The sequence below is a fragment of the Trachurus trachurus genome, assembly GCF_905171665.1.
Source record: "Trachurus trachurus genome assembly, chromosome: 4".
NCBI classification, from domain to species: Eukaryota; Metazoa; Chordata; class Actinopteri; order Carangiformes; family Carangidae; genus Trachurus; species Trachurus trachurus.
In genome coordinates, this window is record NC_139898.1 from 13,610,629 (window position 1) to 13,628,603 (window position 17,975).

The window sequence follows — 17,975 nt, forward strand, 5'->3', positions numbered from 1 at the left end:
AATGCAAGACAAAGACATTTGTCTGGTTTACTTTTCAGAAATTTGAAAAGATAGACGCAGATATAATTTCACTGGTATACTGGTAAGAAGTGTCAAAGGTCATCCACGCGGTGGAGCGTCATGTTTTAAACAACATCTAAAGAAATGGATATCTTCAAATTCAGTACTTATGCATCTTCAATTTTGCCCGTGTATAAGGATCGAAAACAATAAAAAGCGGAGGCTGTGAGTTATGACCTCCCCTTCAAGATCAGTTGTGGTTTTCTAATTACGCTCGTGGCCTGATGTGATACATGTCAATTAATATTTAACTTTCAACACAGACATCACATGCGTTGCTGGCGCCGTGTCAAAAGCTTTTATCAGAGAAAACAAGGAGTGAGGTCTTCTTATCCATCTGAGTGTAAACGTTGCACACGCTGCAGAGGATTGCATCTGTGTGGTTTATCTTCACAAGTGTCTAATGCAATCTTTTTTCAGGAATCCGAGGTTCAGTTTGCGACACGAACAACCCCATGACATAGGGGCCAGTGACGTCAGATTGGCCCTAGACAGAATGCGCGAGTGCGAGGATACACCTCGGGGGCGCGCACATGCGCACAGGCTCGGTCTCATCCTGACATGAGCGCGGGCACGTCAATATACACACAGAGAGCGGAGCAGAGCTTTGGGTATAGTGGAAGGTGCTCTACAGCGGAGGAAACCCAGGCAGGCGCAGACACCTTCACGCACTGAGCAGAGGTTTTTTCGGTTGGCAGTTTGTGTGGCGGCCGGGACCCGATCTTTTAAAACCATGCTGGATTGACTGCAGAGAGGCAACTACAATCAATGGCTCGGCTTTGAAATCGTTCAAAATTTATTGGAAAGGAGTGTGAGATAGAGCGACAGTGAGAGAGAGAGAGGGGGAGAGAAGCGAGGGAGAGAGCGAGAGTGGCGAGAGGGGTGGAAATAAAGATCCTTCCAACAATGGAGCTTACAATGGAAAACATTGGAAATCTGCACGGTGTGTCTCACTCCCACCAAACGAGCGACTTAATGAACTCCCCGCACGCGCGCCAGTCGTCGGCGTCGCATCGGAACTTGGTGTCGCACGGGCGGTCAGCCATGGTGTCCAGCATGGCCTCCATACTGGAGGGAGCGGGGGACTACCGCACAGACCACGCTCTGTCTGGCCCCCTGCATCCCGCTATGACCATGTCGTGCGACTCCGGGATGAGCCTGAGCAGCACCTACACCACGCTGACGCCGCTGCAACACCTGCCCCCCATATCCACCGTGTCGGAGAAATTTCACCACCCACACCCTCACGCTCACCATCATCCGGCGCATCAGCGACTCGCGGCCGGGAATGTCAGCGGCAGCTTCACCCTGATGAGGGACGACCGCAGCCTCGCCTCCATGGGTAACCTCTACGGCCACTACCCCAAAGACATGTCCGGCATGGGGCAGCCTCTGTCCCCTCTGTCTAACGGCCTTGGGACTTTGCACAGCTCCCAGCAGACTCTCAGCGCCTACGGTCCCGGAGCTCACCTCTCCAACGACAAGATGCTCTCCTCGGGGGGCTTCGAGTCCCACGCAGCCATGCTGTCCCGAGGCGAGGATCACCTGGCCCGGGGTCTCGGGGGCCACGGGGCCGGGCTCATGACATCGTTGAACGGCATGCACCATCACAGTCATCCGCACTCTCAGGCAAACGGGTCCATGCTGTCAGACCGGGACAGGCAGACGGTGGTGGGAGGCGGGCAGGGAGGTGGGTCGGGGCAGGTGGAGGAGATAAACACCAAGGAGGTGGCACAGCGAATAACGGCGGAGCTCAAGCGCTACAGCATCCCACAGGCCATCTTTGCTCAGAGGATCTTGTGCCGGTCCCAGGGAACCCTGTCTGACCTACTGCGGAATCCTAAACCGTGGAGTAAACTCAAGTCTGGCCGGGAGACGTTCAGGAGGATGTGGAAGTGGCTCCAGGAGCCCGAGTTCCAGCGGATGTCAGCGCTCAGGCTTGCAGGTGAGTGAGGAGACAGCTCCCAACCTGAGTGATGTGGAGGGATCAATTAGAAGTCAATGTGGCGAGACTGTCAATACCTGCTCAAACAGACATTACTAGAAGTTATTAGTCGATTGTATCGAGTAAAACTTCATCATGACAGTTGGGGTGTTAAATGTTGGGGGGAAATCTATATTTTGATTGATGCTACGATCCATGATAGTATAAACACACGCCGTGCAACACTGGAGGTGTGATAAACAAAAGAGCGGTGGCTTCTCTTAAAAGCAGAGCTGGTGCAAACGCAGACTGCACAGCTCGTATGACTGTTTTTACGCAGGTAGCAGAGCACTTTTACGCACGGATACAGCATGAACACACACACTCCTCTCCCTCTGGCTCACCCTCATCCTCTCTCTCACTCTCACACAAAAACAAAACACAGAGAGACACAGACCAAACAAAGGAAATTAAAGCAGGATGTGACCAAAAATCACAGCATCTTGCAGCGCTGTTACCCCAAAAGTAAAACACGTTTACACTTTGAGACAGCGCCCGCTCAAATACACAATTTTATTCTGTATCAGGCAAAACCTATTGTAATGCTTTGGCACTTGCCCTGTCAAAAAAGCGCGTCGTGGCAAACGAGGATCGTCTGAGGCCTGGCCAAAGAGTCGGAAGAGCATGACCTCCTATGGATCAATATTTCAGGTCCAGGGGTCCCCTTTCAGAGTAGCGTACTAATAAATGATCGATTTGGATCAGAAAGACAGAGACACAAACAGATGCGTCTTTGTCTGGCCTCAGTTGTCTCCTGTGCACTCTGGGATATCTCGTCTCCAAAGCCAGTCTAGATATCCAAACGGCATTTAGTGTGGTTCCTTTTGGACCCCACTCTTATACAAGTGGGGTCCAAAAGTCTGAGAGGTGTCAGACTTTGGACATCACTGCGTGTGTGTGTGTGTGTGTGTGTGTGTGTGTGTGTGTGTGTGTGTGTGTGTGTGTGTGTGTGTGTGTGTGTGTGTGTGTGTGTGTGTGTGTGTGTTTGGGGGTCATTTGGGTTGGGGGCTGGACATTCCTTCTGTTCAGCAAGAGGCAAAGTGTGTCACAGACTTTCCTTCCCTCCGTTTTAGCTTTGTGAATCTTCCTGATCCATCCTTTTGGTTTTTATTGCTAAAAGATTCAACCACTTACCGCTGTGGTTTGAGCCCACACCCCCTCCCCCTTTTAAATCCTTTAACACTTACAACCTGCTTAACAGAACGTAAATGAAAGCGCGAGACGTCGCAGTGGGGTTACAACAGATGAGAGTGAGAGGTCCCCTCTCATTGATGTTTGTTTAAAGGCCCTGTTTAGACGTGCTGCGCTTCCAAACGTCAATCAGCTCTTCTGTGTCGTATTTCAGCGCACAGTTCAATTAAGCAGATATAGTGGCATATTTTAGTTCCAGTCAATGCCCTATTGAAAAGCACTTAATGGCATGTAAATTGTTCCTTTGCGCATTTAGTGGGGTTCTGGTAAATAAAGATTTAAACACTCCACAATTGTCTCTTTAAGTGCCACTGCTGTTAAAGCTAATTGGGCTGTGGGGTTTTATATCTTCCACACTCGGCATCAGGATAAAACCCCCCAATTCAACTGACGTGGTGGAGTGGCACAGTCCTGTGCAGTGCACACCTACTGCATGTTTTCATGTGGTCAGGCCCAGGACAGCCTATATGTGTGAGCTGTGTGTACGTGCGTAATCTTTTCTTCTCTGTGGCTGTGGAATGGAAATACAGGGGGTGCAGACAGATGGTTTTATAAATGATTGTGTGAAAGTACATTTCATCATAACCCCCGAATTAATTTTTCTAGTTGAAGAGCAGATTTTGTCTTTTGTGTATGAACCTGCTGTCTCGGTAGGTTTGAGGGGAAATTCCAGTTTGGCTAAATGACAAATGACATGTATGTAAATGCACGGAGCAACATTTTACTTATTGCATTTTAAAATCACCATTATCCTGGATTCGCATGTGGGCTGAGAGTGGGAGTTTGGGGGGGGGCTGGGGGGGCTGAAAGTGAGGCTGGGCCATACTCGCTCGGCCACATCAATCAATAAATTCAAATTACTATTCCAAATTCATCACAGTCACACAAATCAATGCAGCTGCCCTGCTTAGCTAATGTGAAAATGCCAGTGTCTGCACACACACACGCGCGCGCACACACACGCACACACACAGGACAATCCACTCCTGAAACGAAAAACAGAGCAGAGACAGGCCTGTTTGGGGGGGAATGTGTGTCCTTCACGCTTAACATCTCCCAGTGCAACGAAGGGCAAAGACCCACATCCTTTCCCACCTATTGTTTTCTTCATATGCAGGACCATAACACCAAGGCCAGGCGAGCAGTCAGGCTTTTTATGCATATCCAGAGAGTCTTAAAGCACATCTATCAGTCGACTATAGTATTGAATAAAAAAGGCAGCTTCATTGTAAAGCTGCACAAGTAAGAAAGACGCGGGCAAAGTGAGGTTTGGGAGGCATTTAAAGATCGCATTAACGATGAAAACAATTCGTCTTTGCATCTGTGTTGAATTCCACACTCCATCTCAATGTATTTGGTTGGGTCAATACAGCCCTGATCGATAAGGATAGCCAGTGCATCTATCAATTATCCCGCCTCAGCACTCTCTCCCATTGGCCTCTCTCCCCTGGAGCAGAGAGGGGGAGACGGGAGCCGGAAAAGAGGGGAAAGAGGACAGCTGTTGTGGAAAGGACAGGCAGAGAGACAGACAGACAGGCAGAAAGACAGACAGAAAGAAAGAGCACTCCCTTTGCTGTAACCATGTTCTATGCACTCTGACTTATTGCTATTTGGGGTTATTCAAGTGATATTCACGCTTTTTTTCTGGACAGATGCTGCAGAAAACATTCTATTATATAAACTAAAACTATACCCCAGAAATGGCGCGTGTGTATACTGTCTCTCTCGTGGGCATGAAGCTTAACGCAGGGTGGAAGCAGAAAGCCTTTCACATGTCTAGATATGTCTTCTCTTGTCTTGACAGTGATGAGGTGCCATGGTATGAAAAAAAAAAAAAAAAAAAAAAAAAAAAGCGCAGTTGGTGCATTACCATTTGAATGGCCGGAGCACGTGCCAGGGTGCGTAGGTCAAGACCCACAGGACACGGAGGAAAAACATTGTAGGGAATGAGGGTGGGAGGCCTCTATTCATGTTTCAATGGACTACACGCAGTTTACACAGGCCTAATCCTGCAGCTATACCCCCCTCGGCACACCCCACCCCATCCACCAACCCCCATCACCGTCACGCTGCGCCCTTTTACCTTCATTTTCATAGGTGGCCTAATTATATTTTTGTTTGAGTTGACCGGTTGCCTATCTTATAGGTAATTTATTTTCAGGCTGAGGGTAATGATTAATGATTAAACGAGAGGTTTGATCGTACTTGGTTGCCTCAATCTAGTAAAAGTAGCATAATTTAGAAGACAGAATGCTTTACTGCAAATAAAATGGATTTGTTTAGCTGTAGGTTTTTACCAGGAGTTAATAACAGCTTTTTATTTCCCTCTGCACAGCATTAGTGTGAGGAAGCGTCTGGTTTTTATTCAGCGGGTCAGTTTGAGGGCACTGTCCATGGTGCTGAAACATCCGTCCGTCCACTCTGAACCGCAGGATCTCGTCTCTTGTTCTGAGGACAGTTCAAGGTGGTAAACCGGAGTTTTACCCAATACATAGTTAATAGCATTCTTGTAGGCCCTAAACACCATTATTTCATCCAACAGCTTCCACCCATCGATCAATATTACAATCCACAATCGCGTCAATCACACCCCTCCTGCATCCTGCTTTCCAGTCCAGCACGAAGCCAGCCGGGGGTTTCCATTTAAATCACATCTCCAGCTCCCTGGCTTGTTTGGGTTTTGCTAGTTTTTTGGGGGGCTGCTGAAATACAAGCCGAGGTCGTCCTTATTTTTGGGATGCTCACAACAAAATATCCTAAAGCAGCAACAACAGTCAGTAGTGATGCTCTTTTTTGGTCATTTGAGCCAGGATAATGGGTTTAATTGGATAGGGCATTAAGATGTGATTGATGCGGGATAATCTAAAACAGGATTTTTTTTCTTGAAGAGATGGCTTGATGTTAGCCTGCGAAATGATCGATTGGTACTTTAATAATTGATGTGTGAGGGGAAGATAGGGGGAGTAAACAGTGCAGCTGCGGTTTCAGAGCCTCGTTGTTCGTTAAGCACAGCAACGTGTGCTGTAAGTACTGACACACGCATGTACAAGCATCGCCTTTGAAATCCTCTGGTGGGAGAGCAACAGTCATTTTCTTGAGGTTATACCTCGAGGCTATTTTGCTTAAATCCCGGGTTCAGCATAGCTCATACCAGATGCAATGACATCTCGCGCCTTGCATCGTTATCTACAGCCCTGCGTGGAGAGGCAGGATGTATGTGGTGGAAGGGTAAACTCAATTAATGCAACTTTAAATTAGCATAAATCTTCATGTTGTGGGCTGACATTAATATTCATACACCCTGTAATAAGATCCATTTTGCTGTGTAGAAACGCACTCGAAGCTTCTCATCCTGCATGCCTGCATAGGACAATATCATAGCAGCATATACAGCCTGCATACGTGTCGCCTCCCCGTTTCTTCTCTCCTGTGTGTATGTGATCGGGATGTAGAGTGCGTCTGCGCCACATTGTTAAGGCCGATCTGGCGAGCCCTGAATCTATATCGATTTCCATTCCCCGGCCTCTCCTTTCCATCTCTGGAGCTGCGCCATGCAGCCATGCAACCCCCTCCATCTCCACCATGCAACACCATTTCTCCCATTAACAGCTCACCCTTCATAACACACAGCAGAATGACTAATGAGCGCGCGCTCTGCACTCACGCTGGCCTTGTTGCAACACCTCGCCGCGTGCCCTGGTCAAACACAGTCAAATGCTGACTTTTAGAAACAATCTGGGAGCTTTAGCAGCGCCTCTCTATTTCTGTGATGGAGCAGGATTAGCAGCATGAGACGACTTAAAGTTCACAGTCGTTTAACCCCCCTCTCGCTCATTATACGTCCCACCCACACGGCTCCATCCTGCACACAACTGCTCTGACCAAGTCGACCTTATTATTCAAAATAATGTAATTTTAATAGAAATCAGATTAGTCCGACTGGCTGAGGCAGGAGGCTGCACTGTCCTGTCCTCCACATCCTCTCTCTCACACACACACACACACACCTTGTTCTAATTCACACGGGGTGGGGAGGGAGGGGGGTATTGGGGAGGGCGCTTATAGCAATTAGAAATGCAGTAGAGGTCTGGACTCTGTACAGTCTCGAATACCGTCTCTTCTATTTTAGATGATCAATTCCTACGCTACTCCGTCGCCCCCTCGCCAAACCGGATCGATAGGAGAGAATGACCTTTAAATCAAATTGCTGGCAGAGTCGACTGAATGCACGCGGCTAGCATCAAAGGGTTAATGGCACCGCGTGCACCAACCACCCCCTCTTTCTAGGCAAAAAAAAATTACAAAGGGCCCAAAACCCTTAAGATAATCATAATTAAAATCTGATTATTCGTCGTTGCGCTCTGGAGTCAAATGGCTGCACAAACAGGGGGAGCTGAGATTTGGGTGAACGCTGCTTGGGTCTCTCTCTCTCTCTCTGTTTGTTTGTTAGGATAGATGGCTGATGAGAAGACAAATCAAACTGTGGCTTTTGACCCGCCACAGTGTCTGGTGGTTTACATAAGAGCCAGAGCAAGTGACGGTTCCAAAGAGCAGACTGTTGTGCAATTAAAATGTTGACCAGAGCCACATCAGCGCTGTGTCAGTAGAGCTCAGCCCGCTGTTATGTAACGACGGGATGCCCCCAAAAAACTGGGTCTGCTCCGTGCCACACCACTGCAGGGAGCCACTGGCTTCCCACAGATGATGAGTACAAATAGCAAATTCAACAATTAATTTGGCAACATCTTTTCCTCTCCTCATAATTTGAACAACTGATATGTCAGCACCCAGATAGACCTTGTGATGCAGGTATTCCTTCTCCCACGGATAAGTAACGGATTACTTTTTTTTTCTTTCGGATTGGGGGTTGGAGAGCGGTTCCAAGTCTGTGTCCATCGGGGCCGAGGCAGCAGCAGTGATACAGCGCTGTGTCCACACACACACTGGCCGCTTATCTGACGTCCTGACAGGCCATCGCTTATTAAAGGCCCGATAATGGCTTGTTTAATGCGTAGGCTAAAAACACAAGGACGCTGTCCACACGATTAAAGAGAAAAGAGGCCGCGGAGAGGTTTCTGTAACAGCAGGGACTTAGTTCATCTCATAATACATGTTAACATCCAATATTTCTCAGATGGAGACAAAATAATTCAGTTTATTTCTATTTATTTCTTACGCTGATGCACGTGTTGGTAAAAAGAAGCGGCCATATTTGGGGGCAATAAGAAGAAATACGCCATTGCAGGAAAAAAGAAAACGCCTATATATTTTCCATATTACTTTTTTTTTAAAGGCACTTCTTGAATAAAGAATAACTAAAGGATTAGGTGTTGTAGGAATTTGACGTTGTTACATCGTAGTGCGTAAAGTGTAAAGTATTTGCTTAAACGTGTAAAAATGACACTGTGGGAGAAAACACAGAAACGTTGAGATTGTGCTGGTGACAGATCGAGTCTCACGCCGGGGATTTTAGAAACGAGAGTCTGCAGATGGTTTGTATGGAGCCTCTGTACCTAAGTCTTTTTTACAGGGTCGATCACAACAAAACACACACACACACACACACACACACACACACACACACACACACACACACACACACACACACACACACACACACACACACACACACACACACACACACACACACACACAGATTATCGTACCCACAGATGCAACCCGAAACTCCGGTTGGCCAACCCCTCACAGATCAACAAAGGAACAAAACGACTGTGAAATCAATTGATGAATGAATCGATGTCAGCCCATACAGCCTTTGTATTACACGTTATTAAATCTAACGAACTGGCTGTGGGTTATTCTAAAATTATTAACCTATTTATTTGGAGCCGAAAATGCTGACTTATTGTTTCTGCAGTCATTTAGTCAGGATTTCTGAAAAACACGGCGGCAACCTGTGTGTGTGTGTGTGTGTGTGTGTGTGTGTGTGTGTGTGTGTGTGTGTGTGTGTGTGTGTGTGTGTGTGTGTGTGTGAGAGAGAGAGAGAGTTAATTACAACATTTTCCCAGAGTTTCAAGTAAAAAAAAAAGAAGAAAAAAGATTATTATTATTATTATTATCATCATCATCACTATTATGCTAGTATCATTACAGTAAGATAACTGGTGAAGTAGGCTTTATTCTTAATTATATATTATCTTCTTAAATAATTTAATTAATCGAAAAGATAATTCAAGACGTCCCATAAATAAATAAATAAATAAATAAATAAATAATCAATAATAGGAATCAGACAAAAAAACAAAAAACAACAATCTGACTTGCAAAAAAAGGCTCAAATGGAGTTTCGAGTAAACGCTAACTAGTGACTATAAACTATTTAAATTAAAGAACCCGTGCAATTTGCAACAGAATAATAAAAACACGACACTTTATTTATTTCAATCGAATATGCTGCGTTTTGCATTGGAGAAAATCGACCATATAAATGCAGTTAGCTCGGTGCAATAAGCGCCGGGTTAGAAATATTTGAGTTGACTCTCTCCACATGATTGAGTGTTAGAACTGTATTGGATTGAATCTCCAAAATTCCTGCATATTAAAAAGCTGTCTGTCTGTCTGTGTGTCTCCTCGCAGAGTCAACAGTATCGCCTGACTGCAGATCAGTTGGCTGATTCTCTAGCGAGAAATCAGGAGTAGCAGCAGAGGTGTCAGCTCAACACTTTGAGAGAATGAACATACATCTCCTGCCTTGTAACTTTTCGAAATCTGTGCGCCTCAATCTAAACAAGGAGGAGGGCAGTTGACCTGACTGACCTCGGTGTACCCGGCTAATCCCGCGAGATTTAAAAAGTTGATAATTAAAAAAAATAATAAAACCCAAAACATATTCTTTAAATATATAAATGCATATAGGTTTACATTCTTAGATTTGTTTTTTCAGGCACTTCAGCCTTTCTTTCTCTTTGTTTTTCGCCATCAATGCGCATCGGACCAATTTACGCAGCTTTAAAATGTGTGTGAACTCTCTTCAGTAAATTAAAAAGGAATTTAGAGGGAGTTTGGGTCCTGGCACCGGTCTCAGATCCGCAGGAAGCCCAGACATGCGAGTCTATTGACCGGTCAAAAAGCCTCTTCACCCACCGCTCTTCCACCAAACCCAAAATGCTATTTGTTTAAAAGTGAATCTATTATTTTAAATACATGATATAAATTATTTTAAAAGGTTTATGATGCGAATTTTTAAAAGTAGTTAATTTCTTGATTTGTCCCCCCTACACGTGGGCTTATTAACTGGTGATATTCATTTTTAAACAGTGAACTGAGATTCTGGCCATACTCGCCAAATATGAGCCACAATTCAGTCTTAATTTATCAAAGCAGGCAAAATGAATCTCCTAATAAATTCATACATTACAGAAGCGCGCGCGCACACACACTCACGCAGTCACACACACACACACGCAGTCACACACATACACACAGCGGTCCCACACCTGTTGTTGTGGGAAATGAGAGCATGGGCCTGCCTGCCTGTCTCTTCAAAATAAAGCATCATAATCATTACCTCTATCACGCATAACTGGTCAAAGCAATTATAAATAAAATCAATGATAATGGTGGGTAAGAGTATCACACTAACAATGGACCCACTCATACAAGTAAATAGCACATGCAGACCAAGGCTGCTATTAAACAGGCAAAAGAACGAATAATAATAATAATACTGCGGGTTACAATTCAGTGATACGTTTCTCTCAATCATGCGCTTAAATGGCTGAGTGCATTTAATTATCTAAAACCTCATAAGGCGCGTGATCATCACACACAGCAGCATTTACTGGTTATTGAGTTTTTTTTTTCTTTAATACTGGTTGCTAATAACAGGTGGCGGTGAAAACAGAAAACAGAGCTAAATAAAATCATATGAATCATATTTCTCAGGTCCGTATTTTACGTAATCTGACGCAGCGCACACAATAGGACGTGTTAACTGACACACTTATTTCAAAATGCAAAAATATAAATTCCTGTGCATGCACAACTGTGATGTAGATGATGCAGCAAATTTAAAAATATATTTTTTTTTTAAATAAGAAAAAAAAGAGCACATGCAGCTGGAGTAAAATGTTGCAGCCAGAGTGTTGGAGGACCGAGGTGCCGTGTGGGCGAAGGAGTAACTGGGTTCAGGTTGAGTGTTATTGAAGTGCTGAAGAAGAAATGCCTCGCAGCTGAGTCGCTGGAGAAGGCAAACAAACAAATTGTGTCGCTTTATCAGTATATTAACACCAATTCTCACTCATTACATTAAGGAGTATTGAGCTGGAAGTGTTTTGGCCTGGCGAGGGAGAAAGAGAGAGAGGTAGAGAGGTAGAGAGGGGGGAGAGAGAGAGTTGGCACTGCCCTGCAGCCTGAATGGAATAAATGCCACGGTGAACAGGGAGAGGGGGCCGTGCCGACGCACGCGCTGCCATCAATCTTTAGGGCAACAGCCCATAACAGCATGGACGTTACTTAATAAATAGACCTGAAGCTTAAACATCAAATTGGCCAATCATGCTTCTTACAATATGGAGAAGAGAGCAACTACAAGCACACTGTATAGATTATTAGTGAGGACTGGACTGGACAGGACTGTGTGTGTGTGTGTGTGTGTGTGTGTGTGTGTGTGTGTGTGTGTGTGTGTGTGTGTGTGTGTGTGTGTAACGCGCCGAACCGTAACCGGTAAACATGTTTATTGGTAAATTAATTAAATCAACAGACTTTCACCTCGTCTTGCGTTACAGGGATCACAAACAGTGCCTCATGATTGGATTTCACACCGCGGGGGAGACTCTTTGAAAAACGAAGAGCAGTCGAGAGAGAGAGAGAGAGAGAGAGATAGAGAGAAAGTGAGGGGGAAAAAATCACAGATGCAGATGTGTAATGATGGTTTCATAGGCACAATATTAGGCGGTTTGACTTTCTCATTATGAGCAGGAAGGGCAGCGGTGATCAATAAATGATTAATGCTCAAGATGGACTCGCATCTGTGGGGACAGAGGAGTTACCCCCCACACACACCTTCCCCAACACACACACACACACACACACACACACACACACACACACACACACACACACACACACACACACACACACACACACACACACACACACACACACACACACACACACACCCCAAGACAGGCTGGATCCTATAGAGTCCGCGCAGGTGAATCAGGTGATGATCGTTTCCTCTTCAGCTTTTCTCTGATTTGAAATCCGCAGAGAAAGCTGGATCATCACATCACATCCTCCCTGCCTTGCTGCTGGTGTTCTCCATCCCCATCCATGAATCTCCTCTCCAGAATCCCCCCCCCCCCCCCCCCCCTCCTCTCCTCTCCTCTCTCTCTCCGAGGCATAATTAATTGGACGAACTGAATTTCACACACGAATTATTCACGAATCTATCGATCGATATTGAACACCCAGGGCCTTTCTCTTAACCTCGCTTGGTTTGTCGTGAAGCAAAGAATATTAATGTCATCAGTGGAAAAGAAATAGGCCCAAGTTCTACTGTTTTCATCCCAGCAGAAAAGCACAGGTTGATAGAAAGAGAAGGGAAAACATTACTCATTAAAGGAATTTGATATGAGACAAGAAGTCCAGGAGCACAAGTATCAATGCTGTAGATTATATTCATCGTGGGGTGTAATATCACAGTAATATCAGGATAATAATGCAGCAGATTAAGATGTATGTTAACTAAAGCAGTAAAGCCACAGATGAATATGTCTTTGTTGGCCAGTCTTTGTATGTGTGTGAGGAGCCTGAGGGATCCATTCAAAGTAGGTCAGCTCCTGTTCACGGCTCCATATAGCGGGTTATAGAAATCACATCTCTCTCTGGCCGTGCAGCAGCGGGGTGCACACCTCACACAACACTCCGCTCCAAACCGGGATCTCTGCTCTGGTCGGGGCTGCTCTTTGTGCATGAGTTTATGTCCGTCTCTCTGCTCGGTGCCTACTGTAGCTCTAAAAGCTGCAATGATCGATTTTTTTTTCTTTTCTACGCTGAGCTTGGTTCAGTAATCAGGGCCCCCTTCCTCACCGATCGATCGATATTGATTACTAAATCCAGCGCCTGTAGCAAAGGCAGCGCACTACGGCGCCCCGTGCAGCCGGGCCACGGCGAGAGCGACACCTGCCGATCGAAACGGCACAAAGCAAGCGGTCGATGAGGTGGCAGGACGTGACTCGCCGGCATAAAGATGTGGACAAGAGAAACTGCCTGGGACCCTCTGAGCTCGTCGAGGAGCCTAGGAGGAGAAACACTCCTCCCAGACTCACTTTTATGTGCTTAAATATTACATTTATACATCTATTTTTCTCTCTCTTAATTTCCACGGCGGTTAAAAGAGAATAAAGTCCTAAAAATGCCACTTAATCTTGACCAGCAGTTCGTTTCCCAAGCATTTCCTCCACAGATTTCTTGACTTCTTAAAACAAATCCATTCATAGATTTCAGAAGATCCCCCTTTCTGTAGCCAGAGAGACCCATGTGGATTTTACCGTCTGAAATGCACAGTGACAGTGAGACTGTTCATGAAAGGGAGAATATTTTCTAGTTTAAAGAAAGTAAATAAAATTAACATAATAACAAGAGAGACTATTAAATGCAAACACTGGACATTTTAAGGTGTAACGCCATGTTATACCTTGGAATGTCCAAACTCCTGTATGTGTGTGTGTGTGTGTGTGTGTGTGTGTGTGTGTGTGTGTGTGTGTGTGTGTGTGTGTGTGTGTGTGTGTGTGTGTTAGTGTGTGTACCTGTGTGCAAGGTCACTCATCTGGATGCAAAAGTCACACTGAAGTGAGGTATCCAGGTCGACCAGAAGCTGCAGAAAATAAATGGAAAGTTAAGTTGGACATTGAGATAGAAATTCATCCATATCTATAATAATATTGACTGTATTAATCTGGCAGGAAAAACAGCAGAAGCTGTTTTAAAGGCTGTGTCCAATATTTAAAAAAAAAACTCTGTAAACTAAGACATTATATGTCATAAAAAGTATTTTTACATTTTAGAATAAATTGAAACTGTCTGGATTTGGGGAATTTATGGCCCATGTTTATTTTGAGGATTCAGTAAATGTATTTTATTATTTATTTATTTATTTATTCATAATCATTATTATGGTTTATCATTTTGCCAAAGATGCTCAATGATGAAGCAAAACGCCTGACAGAATAAGTACTTGCTGCTCCCTGTTGGACTTCAAACAGGCCTGGCAGAGCCCTGATGAGGGTTTAAGCTCAATGTCCCGCTGAGAAACGAATCCTCTTTCACACAAGTTGAACCCAGAGGGGACGGTGTGTCTCTGCTGAGCAGTGACTTTTCTGTGGTCACTGTGGAGCTCTGATCCACTGCAAGTCTTTAAATGTTTTGATAAGTCCAGCATCCTCCCGTCTGCCAACATAAACTGCCTGAAACTTCAAACAGTGATCTGTAAACAAGGGTTTTCTCCCGTGTGAAATTTTGGTATTGTTCAGTAAATGATAAATGTTTGATTGGCTTTGTTGTTGAAGAAATCGTTTGGAAATGGCTATTCCTCCACCAAGGCTGTACATTCCCACATCTCATAACTACTGTACAGTGCTATCTATTTTTGTCTTGGATGGAGATGTTCTGATTTTTTTTTTTTTTTTTTTTTTACTGGTAGCCAGTTTCACTTAAGGTGATAATAAAAACTAGAGTATTTAATTTTGCTTTGGAACAGCTCATTAGAAAATGAGAAAATTAACCTGTAGTTTAGTGTCGCTTTTTAACCACTGGGGAGAACAGTGGTTTAATTTTCAATTTACCTGATCTAATTCAATCTCCACTCACTTCGGCATGGAGAACCAATGATGATAAAAAAACACAATAACACCAACTACAGCAATATATTATGTATGTGTGTCATGATTAGAACAACTCCGAGTAATTTAAGAAGCATGCATAGTTGAATGTTTGTCAAACACTGTATGAAAAAGTCAGATATCTCCATGAGGCGGGGGGAGGGGGGTTCAAAGAAGCTGTCATATTGATGAATGACAGATAAATCAATTTTCCTCTAAATCTATCATATGAGTCGGCCCGCCAGCATTTATCCCTGGAATTACTGGGTGACATTTAGTTTGGTTTGTAGTTATAGGTTCATCAGGACACACAGATGCCGAGGGTTTAAAAAGTGCCTCTGATGTCATTATACTTGGAGCGACTTCGTTAAAGAAAAAGACGACAACAGATGCAGGGGAAGTTTGGATTCTGGGGAACGCTGGGCCTCATCGGTGCCAACGATTTCCTCACAAAAGCTTTATGTGGATTCTTGTGGCTTTAATGGTCTTGTCCTGTAGCGTCTGACCTGCTGAGACTTAACTCACTGTGACACTGAATAGTCTCAGCAAACCATAAAATGACATCACCATCCTCCTCCTCCTTCTCATCCTCATGACTACCCTTAATATTATAATAAATCACCGTATAACACACTATATGATGATATAGATACAAGCGTGCGTTTGTACAATTTTGTATGTGGCATATTAGCGTGTGCGTGATGTATACATATATACATATATATATATATATATATAGCTGCAGTGTTGATGTGGAATATGAATATGATGGATAGGCCTGTGTGCAGGTTAGACATCTGTAGTAAACAGATTGGACTGCAATGGCTGATCAATGGGCTCTGTTCCACTGTAATTAGACACACAGCGCCACTGCTTGGCTCCAGCCACTTCAGCATAATCACAGCCCCCCCCCCCCAACACACACACACCCACACCCACACACATACACACGAAGAACACAAGAGGAGAAAGAAGAAGAAATTCTGTCCTTACATGAATCAAGACACACACACACAGTGTGGGAGTGAGACATTATTGAAGGCAACTATGAAAGTATCAGACAATACCAACGGCAGCAGGTGGAGACCCCACAGGGATGGCATCTCTCTCTCTCTCTCTCTCTCTCTCTCTCTCTCCAATTTGCTCTCATTTTATTGAGACAGTAGGGAGGCTGAGAGGGACACACAGCCCGTTCTGGCAGGATTCGATCCTCAGCCAGCAGGGGAACATGTGGCTGCAGAGGTGGTGCCTTAACCTTCCACCACCACCACCACCTCCTCCTCCTCCTCCTCCTCCTACAACACCATCTCTGGGTGCCGTTTCTTGCCTTTTTACCCTGAACCTGTCAGCTGCCCTCCACTCGTCTCCTACAAATACTTTGAGTTACAACACACTTACCCACAATACAACACTCTATTAACTATTAATTTCTGTGTTCGCTGCTTACAACCCCACCACCCCCACGGACCCCCTCCCTAACGTAAAAGAGTACACTCGGTGTGTTTTCTTTTGAAAATTGCCCAGTGTATGGGAAGGGGCTCATAGCAGCCGGTGCATGCACCTCTTGAGTGTTTGGGTTTGAGGAGGGAGGGGGGGGGGTTGAGTGGGTTATAAATACCCTCTCAGAGCTCAATAGAGTGGGCTCCAGTGGGCTCTGTTTGAAGTAGCAGACTGTAGACCTGCTGGGGGGGATTCTGACCTCAGTCCCTACAGAGAACCCCCAATTCCTACAGCAAAGTCGGTCAATATCTCTCTTTCTCCTTCACTTGCCGCCCCTCCCTCCTCTTCTCAGCTCTTCTCTTTGGGTCTTACACTCTCACACACTCACACACACACACACACACACTTGATCTCACTCCTCCACCTTTTCTGTTCTTTTCTCTCCAAGCTTTTCTTTCCCTGCGTTGGTTCCTCCTTCCTTCCTCCTTTCTTTCTCTCTCTCTCTCTCATTTCCGAACACACACAAAATGCTTACTTTTGTGCAACAGTCACTCAGTCCCCCATTGCGACTCAAACTGCATTAATATTGAATCAAACAGCAGTGTCTCCAGCTAGCAGGCAACAGCCAGTCCCCCCTCACCCTCCCCACCCCATCTTTCTCTCACCGCAGGCTGGCTCCCTGTCTGCACTCTGCAGGATGGAAGGAATATTCCCACTGGGCAGGAGGCATGGATTAGCTTTAAATCAACTTTAATATGGCAATAGAGATGGAGCTGTAGAATCACTGCTGCATCTCTGATGTATAAACTAAGTTTTGTGTTTAAGTGTTGGATAATGATATATTTAGTTATTTTACCTCCCTCCACATCTAAACTTTCTTATTTAATCATGAGAATAATCACTTTTGTATATTTACCTTGCTTTGTGTTCTCTTTCCCCTCTTTGCCTCCCACTCTTATCTCCATCCCTCCCACCGCTGCCATCCACACCAAGCCTGCAAGCGCAAAGAGCAGGAGCAACACAAGGACCGCAACACGGCGCCCAAGAAACAGCGCCTGGTCTTCACTGACCTGCAGCGACGCACGCTCATCGCCATCTTCAAGGAGAACAAGCGTCCATCCAAGGAAATGCAGATCACCATTTCCCAGCAGCTCGGACTGGAGCTCAGCACCGTCAGCAACTTCTTCATGAATGCTCGCCGCCGCTGCGTCGACCGCTGGCACGATGACCACGGTGCCAGCCCCGGGCAGCCAGGCACATCCGCCACCACCTTCTCCAAGGCCTGAGAGGAGGAGAGGACCTTCAGAGGGCCGGGGAACCAGGTTGGAACAACAGGCAACATGGGAAATTGGCTGTGAAACCTGTCTATAACAACCCTACCTACATCCTGGGCCGTCTGAATGTGTCCTCTGCCTGAAAATCCTTTGTGCCATGCAATCATCTTTTTTGTCAGTCAG

The 17,975-nt window shown here is 45.3% G+C and overlaps 1 protein-coding gene across 1 annotated transcript; it reads left to right on the forward strand.

The window, feature by feature from the left end:
* Positions 1-966: 966 nt before the first annotated feature.
* onecut3a (one cut homeobox 3a) lies at positions 967-17,804 on the forward strand (the record flags this gene model as incomplete). Its single annotated transcript, XM_083969673.1, has 2 exons — positions 967-2,005; positions 17,512-17,804. The coding sequence occupies 2 exons, from the start codon at positions 967-969 to the stop codon at positions 17,802-17,804; spliced, it is 1,332 nt and encodes a 443-aa protein (XP_083825799.1).
* Between the last annotated feature and the right edge of the window lie 171 nt (positions 17,805-17,975).